This window comes from Cariama cristata, unplaced genomic scaffold, assembly GCF_000690535.1.
Source record: "Cariama cristata isolate BGI_N322 unplaced genomic scaffold, ASM69053v1 scaffold8521, whole genome shotgun sequence".
Classification (NCBI taxonomy): domain Eukaryota; kingdom Metazoa; phylum Chordata; class Aves; order Cariamiformes; family Cariamidae; genus Cariama; species Cariama cristata.
This window is the reverse complement of record NW_009597474.1, coordinates 2,949-11,583: the sequence shown is the minus strand read 5'-3', so window position 1 is coordinate 11,583 and position 8,635 is coordinate 2,949. Positions and strand designations below refer to the sequence as shown.

General features: G+C 38.6%; 1 protein-coding gene across 1 annotated transcript in view; it reads right to left on the bottom strand.

Moving 5' to 3' along the window:
- Positions 1–2,366: 2,366 nt before the first annotated feature.
- The window catches only part of RBFA (ribosome binding factor A (putative)), a 9,114-nt gene continuing 2,845 nt past the window's right edge, over positions 2,367–8,635 (bottom strand). Inside the window, exons 4-7 of the mRNA XM_009708898.1 lie at positions 7,610–7,722; positions 6,596–6,680; positions 4,377–4,450; positions 2,367–2,757 (exon numbers count right to left, since the gene is read on the bottom strand). Coding sequence (XP_009707200.1) covers positions 2,367–2,757; positions 4,377–4,450; positions 6,596–6,680; positions 7,610–7,722 — 663 coding nt within the window. The remainder of the gene's footprint in view (positions 2,758–4,376; positions 4,451–6,595; positions 6,681–7,609; positions 7,723–8,635) is intronic.

The following is an 8,635-nucleotide window of genomic DNA, read 5'->3' as shown; positions in this document are numbered from 1 at the left end:
GGTCAACTGCCCTCACTTGCTTCACAAGGGAGTAAACGTATTAGGGCTGACAGTGAGAATGGTTTTGGATGTTTTTAGATTAAATCTAATCTATGAACCACACCCCTAGTTTATAGGTGTCCAAACTAAACAAGAAGCAGAAGTAATCAACTTCGTTCTCTTTGTTCTTTCAAAAGCCTAATATGTAGGTTGTTTGGGTGTTGGGGTTTTTCCCTTCAACCTTCAGGTAGAGTCAGGACAGTCCCAGATTTTATACAACAGGAACTAAAGATGGGAGACATCAGTATTCTGTGGATTCACTTAGCAAGTACCAATTAACGGTTCCTGTTGTTCATTCAAAAACTTAAGAGATTGTTGCCAAGTTGCAACAAATTCATTGCTAGCTTTGATTGATAGTGATACTGCACAGGAAGTTTCTGATGTGACAAATACCTTCACTCACAGGAAAACAAGAAGCATCTACTTCAAAGCGTGTCTGACGTGTGGAAAACAGACTCCACAATCTGTAAGACTGTAAAGTAGGTATGGTTATTGGGCGCCGGGCAGCACGGGGGGTAGTCCCACCAAAGTTGTGCGCGCCACACGTGGCGACCGGCTTCAAACTTATACAGGTCAGTGTTACATATACATGAGATTTCCCAACACGCCTATACATATGGATGACCTATCCCCGCTTCGTATTGAAATTACTTCCCAGAGGTTATTTCCATGGACTCCTCCCGATTGCGCCTGCGCAGTGCCTCCTCGTGGTGGTCGTCGGGGGTCGTGGAGATGAAGGCTGATGGCTGCTCTTCATCGCCACTAGTAATCTCTTGCTTCAGGATAGGTTTTAACAGGTCCTTAAGGCTGTCCTTTGTGAGGAGCTTCCTGCCTCAGTTAATTTACAGAATAGTTAACAAATCATTAAGCCGCACCTTTGAGTCACACCTGCTAATTCAATTCCTAGGGCCATACAACATCTTATCTGTTAAGATTCCCTTAACTCCTTCTCTCATGTCCATCCTGTGGAATTTAGGAAGAACTCCCGGAAAGCCCAAACAAGGCACACTGAAATTTGTGGGATTATTTACCGACTTCAAGTTAGGCAGGTACTAATGTGAGCTTCAACATGTATCCTAATACAAGTGGTGACCCTTGCTGAATACAAGCTCTAAAGAGCTTATAGGAATATCCTACGGACATTCATAGCCTATATCCTCTCCATATTCTTACAGGCAATCAATCTTCACAATATGCTTCAAGGGGATTGTTAAATAATCTACAGTGAATTTCAGTGTTCTTTGCTCACTTGAAGACCTCTCTTCAACCTAAAAATCCTTTGGACTATTTTTTATATTCTGGAGCTTATACTCATGGTCTTTTAAATCTTTTTGAAAAACTAGAGCAACATACTGCAATGCAACCTCTCCTGCATTGTCCTTCTTACTTCCCCATTAACTAATGGAATTAAATGCTCCTTATTTCTGGTAGAATGCCTTTTTACTATCTTTTTAGTTATAACTTATTTTGAAGCTTCAGCCTTCTGGCTTTATACACTCATGCTATTATTTTTTTACTTGCTTTGAGCCAGAAAGCTTTATTCTCACTTGTTACATGATTCCCCACCCATTTCCAAATCTCAGTTACTGGGGCATTCTTCCCTGCTACCTTTTCTCCACCTATGAGGTTTTAATACATTTTTTCAGTCATGGTCAATGCTTTGCCCAATTTTACCAACAGATAAGCAGTTCTCCATTCTTCTCCGGTTGCAGTTCCCCTTGCACAACTGTAAATTTCTGAATATTAAAATAAATAAATTTATTTTCTTTCAGGGTTGTAACTTTATCAGCCATAATTTCAATGAGTTTCACCTTCCTGTGGAAAGCCTTTTCCCATTAGAGTAGGTCCTCTGGAGAATACCCTGACCTGCTCTTTGTGCGCTGAAGGCTGCTCTTTGAACATCACTGTTATTTTTTTGCTTCCCTCTTCCTTCCTGACCTTAGAATAACAGACACCATCACTTTGTAATTATTTTTATCCAGATCACTCAAAAATTATTTCAACACAGAAACCATAATTTTATTGGAAGTAATCAACAGAACTGCAAGAAGTTTTAACTGAGTGCTGCACTATGTATATTTTGTTATTACAAAACTGCTCTCTGGTTGAAAGTCCTACAACTGCACCAGCTTGAAAGCTGCTTAACAGAATGTCACAGCTTTTTTTTCTTACATACCTTGTGCTAGCACACCTCCCCACGTGTGGCAAACCTATTAGTTTGAAAGAGGAACTGGTAAACAGGCTGTACAAACCTAATCTTTCAATATCTATGGAAGTCTTTTTTTTGCAGTTGGCAGCCTCCATTTTAAAGCGAGTGGCTTTTCACTTCATTTCAGTTTATCAGTAGGCTGACTTAAAGTTTTACCATCATCCGCCTCCAATTCATATTCCTCTTCCTGTAATTCATCCTCCAGATCATAGTCCAAGACCGATTCAGTGTTATCATCGCAGTAATCAGCTTCGTATCTCTCCAGTAAGTACTTCTGTGATGTAATGTCATCATCAGGAGGATTCCTTGTTTTTTTCTTTTTCATTTTCTTTTGAATCTTATAAAGCTGCTGCTCCTGCTCGTCTGTCCAGGCAATGCTTTCTGTATGTCTTGACACTTTCAGTCGTTTGTAGTCCATTATCTGCTTATTCAGCAGTTCATGATCAATACCAAAAAGATTAGACCGCATGGGTGAATCTGAAGATTGAGTTGCTGAAGAGAACAGTGTACTGTAGAAAGGAAAACAAACGTTGTGGGTTTTTTTTCCCGTGTATATTTTAAGTGGCAATGCTAACTGTGACTACTTCAGTAACACAAAAATAAACTGCAGTTTTCAGTTTGACTTTAATAATGCGCTGTGCTCAGCATTGTGCTCCCTACGTTAAGAAGGAGGAGATACCACCGTACTATGTGTCCAAGGACAGGCTGCGTATAAGCGTGTCAACAGATTTAATGGGAGGAAGCCAATAAGGCAACTACGTTCCTGATGAAACTGCTTGTTTCTGGGAAAAGGTGTGCATAGATAACAGAGTGAGCACTGGACCTGGGAGCCCCAAGAAGTTAGACTTCTCCCAGCTCTTCCAAGAAGTGAGAGGCAGCAGCCTGTGCCCAAAACATGTCAGACAGATGTATGAATGACAGCATATGACACCTTAAGCTGGACGTAAGTATTTCCACAAGACACAAACAGAGGAAGATGTTAGGTGCCCTGTGGGAAAGTCTGTCACAACAATGATTTCCCCCAAAAAGCTATTTCTGATTTGCACCTGATGAACCGTCCTGTGAGACGTTACAGCACAAAAGGCATTTCCACCAACAGACGCCAGCACACAAGTGCAAGGCTGTTAGCTTTGAGAGCATCCAGTACACAGAATCATTATTCCAACAGATCGTTCAACACCCTTCAATAACCAAAATCCCTTGCAGAAGAATGCTAAATTAACTTATTTTTTGTTAACAAACCAAACTTCTACCAGAAAAAAAGTGGCCAAGTAAAGGAGTACTGGTAAATGCAGAGCTTTTATCCTCATGAGAAAATTACCGGCAAGAAAAAAATACTACTGCTGCAAAGCATTTTTTTAAATTTAATTATCACAAACACACTGAGTCTTGAACTCATGGAAATTCTAAAAATATTTCCCTCATAAAACTAAAGATACTAATACCAGAACAAGTATTGGGTCTGCAAGTAACAAGTCTGATGTAACAAGTAACTCCGAATGTAGACATCAAACACAGCTGATTTCTAATTTTGTGTTCTGGTATCACCTTATGGGTTAGTTGCCTCTGAAAGTGTATACACTATGCTGTTATAAGTGACAATTTTATGTAAAAAATACTTTCCCTTTCCATATTTGCAAACTTGTGGTCTGCAGCAAGGTACCTGTGCACAAGAACCAACAACAAAATAGCCTATGAAAATGTGTCTGCACTAAAATACGAAAGTAAACCAGAGCATATATAATGAGAAATATTTTCCCTTAATTTTAATAAATGGGTGTAACTTTGGTAAAGAAAGCTTAAGCCACAAAATAAATGCCGTGATCTACATTTAATTCCTGGGATGATTACATACTAGTTTTGTCCTAGGCTATTCTGTAGCCTCTTCCATTAATAAAAGGGCCCAACTGATCTCTTTAAAAGTTGAGATGCCTTTTCGGTAAGGTCTTCCAAAAACTCTCTCTCTTCTACTTTCTATTTCTGCATAACACCATTTGCTGAACTCCGAGATAACAACAATGTGCACCTCCAATTAAAATACTTCCTGTCATGTCAAGTAATACCCAATTTAAGCTGGCCAACGGTAATGACAAAGGACACTTGTACAATTTTAATTCAAAAAACTCACCTAGAATAATTTTGAGATAATGTTTCTTCTTCCTCTGGAGGTCCAAAATCAGCAATTGATAATAATTCCTCAATCTGTAAACACATGAAGACAATACATTTTAAAGGTCCTATATTAAATTTACTTTGTTCACATGTACAAGTATCTAACAGCAAATATTTTATTTTCTACATGTTTGGAATATTTAGCAAAACCATTTCAAAAGAGTCTTTTCCTCCATTTACACAGAACAGCTTCTACTTCTTGCCTGGGAAGTTTGTGTCAAATAGTGTAACTGATCCAGGGATTCCTACAAAGTTTTTTGCCCTACATACATTCTAAACAGCTGGCTAGGGATTGTGGGACATATATAATTTTTGTTATATTTGGTCTTACTTCAGTCCTGCAAATCCTTTTTCATAACATCCTTACACTGAGATTTTTTTTCTCTTCTTCCCCCTTTCTGCAAGTTTGTATTTCTATTACATGTAAATATTGAGTTCCCAACTCCCTTTCAACACGGCACCTAACCAGTAAATGCTACGAATCTAGTATACTCAGTGCTTATAGACTGTAACTAATTGTGAAAATTTTATCTCATTTGCAATTTTTATTCTTGCTTTTCTTTACGTTACTTCCCTTCTAATTCAGCATATTATTCTAGGAGTTGAATTGGATGGTCCTTCCCCGTCTTCCAATACTTAAAAATCAGGTTCAGCTACATTATTTCAAGCCCTGTTATTCAAATATGTGGATTACATAAATCTGATGATCTGCAAAGTGTGAAAAGATGATCCATCTAAGTGCCTGCCATTCACTGACAGATGCTATACAAGGAGGGTTTTTACTTGTCTTGTGTCGTTAACTTTCTTGGTGCCTATGCACTGAACTTGAATGTTAGGTAGTCCAGGGGTTTTCTTCTTCAAAAAGAGTAAGTGGTCATTTAACAAAGTTTGAGAAACAGATTCCACAGTAACGGACCTGAAAGCAGGACCTGCAGGAGTAGGTATTTGTAGCTCCATCTCGGTATGTTAATAATAGAGTAATAGTAATGACAAAGTGCTTCCATAATTGCTCATTACTACTTGAGTAGAATTTCTTGTGTTGATTAGGGGGAGCATAATAACGAATATAAATAGCTTTCAGAAGTGTTTAGTTCATTTCTATTCTTGTACTTTTTGTTGATGCTAATGCAGGTGAAAAACGTGGATCACTATATCGGCATGAAACTCAGAATTTTTCTGACCATAGAAAGTTCAAGCAGTTTACTGCATTTCTAGAGAGTCTGAAGTTCTTATTATCTCTTCCAGCTCTGCTAATACACACCACATGAGCCCATTAAGTCATTAACAGTAATTGGTTGTAATAGTAGCACATCTAAGAATAAGGCACTTCAGGGCACAGCAATGTGAATATGCTCTTTTCAACTAATGTTCTTCCCATTCACATCAACAGCTCGAGGAGACATTTTTCATGAAATTCTACTCATTGGTGTCATCTTTCTCTTCTGGAAATATCACACTTCGCAGTCCTAATGACAGCAAATTCCTATAAAACATCATTATTCTAGCAATATTTCAACTAGTTAAAACTATCAATACCTTTACAGAAAACATGAAATAGTAAGGATAATTTTAAAAGTGAAAAAAAAAAAAGTAGTATGAGTGAGTTTACATCCTCTATGCACAATCTTCACTTATAAACATTTTAACAATTCAGAGATGGAAAAAGGTTTGGGTAAAAAAAAAAAATTAAAAATCACTGATTAGATTCAATGGTCTTTTAAAAACACATAACATTTAAAATGTGGAAGACAGCTCCTCAGACCTCATTTCTACAATCATGTATACCAGGCAACAGACAACTGCCTACCCTATATTATTCCTTAAAATTATAATTTAATTTTTAAGGATTTCTTTATTGGCCTAGTGATTTGGCCTACAAGCTTCTCTGAAAACTTCACTTCATAAATTTTAATAGTAGCATCAAAAAAAGTTCATGAGGCAATAGCTACAAGGATTCTTTTATATTGTATATAAGCATCAGTCTTACTCAAGACTCTTTGCTAAAATGCTTTGGAACATGAAAAGCAAAGGGTGCAGACAAAGGCTGATTTTTAATGTAGATTGGTAGAGCAATTGAATGACCAGCTCTCTCTGTATTCCTAAGCATTATGGTATGCTAAGTCACCATGTTTGCACATCATTATATTTGTACATTGAGTCAAAGATTGCAATTACCTCTTTTACAGCTGCAGCTTCTTTGTCTTTTATGAATACTATTGGGGGTACATTTCCTAGAATTTGCTGACTCTTCAAAAGATACCTGGTAAAAATACAGCATTCACCAGTATGAGTAACAGTACAGCACCTCCAGGACAGATAAAATATGTTAAATTAATTCGTAGTGTGAATTTAAGGGTATGGTTTGCAAAACTTACAGGGTGATGGGTATCCATTCAGCTTTGTGCTATGCAATACATCAATGCAGAATCCCAACTCTGAATGTATAACATAAAAACTACTAACTGCAGATTCCACTGAGTACTGATGATATTACATTTGTCTCCTATATGCACACGCTGGCGCAGGTCTTTCCCCACTTCATTTGCCTTCCTTATCCTCATTGCAGAGGTGAGAGCAGTGGGGGATACAGTCCTCACAACAGGGCAAGACAACTAGTCCTACATGCTAGCTGCAGGAACAACAGGGATTCCCTCATCTTCTGCCCAGCCAGCAACATTCCTTCTCAAAGAGTGGAAGCTGTTGGGAGTAGAAGAGAGCATTGTGCTGGAGAAGGAATTACACAGCCTAGGGAAACAGGGGGAAAGGAAACGGCTCTACAAGTATGCTTCAATGCCACCCTCCCTATGGGGTGAAGTCCTGCTCCTCCAACAGACGGGCTGGATAGCAGAGGATAAGCCAAGGAAAGAGGGAGAGACAAAAATCTCTATGATATCCTGAAAACTCACTGGACCCTCTCCCAAAAATGAGTAAAAGCATCACAATACATGGTAGCATTCTGACATTTATTTTTTGGTATCAATATTGTGAAGAATTTCTGTACTATCAGTAATCCCTTCTGGAGATCCATAGGATTCTGTGAGGCTCATCACGGGAGATGCTCTGACTCCAAATACCTAAAAACCTAAAGCATTCTAACAGGTCAGATACAGATTGTTAGAAATACTTCAGAAATGGTACTAGTACATGGTTACGAATTTATGAAGTGGTCTGTTTATCCCATAGCAGTACCGTATACGTGGAGCACTCTTCTGCAGTACACTTTCAACAAAACTTTCTTTCTCCATAGTAGCAGCAGGATTCCAGTACACACGACAAGCTGAAAAGTTTGATGCCAGGGACACCTGCAAAAAGACAAATGTTTCTTTAACATTATATATCTATACACACACTTCATATACAACAAAGTCTCTAGTTCATGAACAAGCATACAGTGACACAAACTGGATATGTAAATTCTTAGGAGAATCCCTTCTTCCACCTCCGCTCTTAAGGACCATAACTACATAGTGCCTTTATAGAGGTAGGCTTTAACATCAAATAAGATTTACATTCAGTACCTGAAAAGACTTTTTTTATTTAGCAAGTCACTGCCTAATCTCCCCTTCAACTAAAATTAAATGGAGAAGTCTGTCAACACCTGTATGTCACTGACAGTGCTACACTTAGTCAATGCAACAGCGCTACCAACACAAATAGTCCAGAATGACACGTTATGGCATGCTGTTTCAGAATACAGTTGAAAGTGTAAGTTTCTGCTAAAGAAGGACCTGTGACACTGTCTGGTTTGTGGTCACCCAGGGTTTGATTTTGATACTGACAGAAAAGAGGATGCCCTCCATGCCACTGAAATGTAAGAGTCTCTCCAGCCAGCTCTCAAGCCTGCTGGGAACCTCCAGTGCCTGAACCCCTAACTCACTAAAAGGCAATATTCATAGCTGTCATGCATGCACTTGAAAACACATGGCGTGCAGGGGCCAGAGCACACGAGACAGATTGACAATCTTCCTGAAGAATAAACTTCTGAAACACAAATTGGATTCTGAAAGATTTCTGTAACTGTCATTCATCGCATCTAGCAGCATGTTACAGAACAGGTTCTCACTATGAGAGTACACGTAGCAAATTTCTAATAACCTGTCTGGCCCAACTGAAGGAAGGAGCTGAGGAAGAGGGAGGAGAAAGCATAAACTACCCATTGGAAGGCACAGTTCAGAGGTCATCTAGTCCAGAAACCAACTCTTCAAACAAATAGGT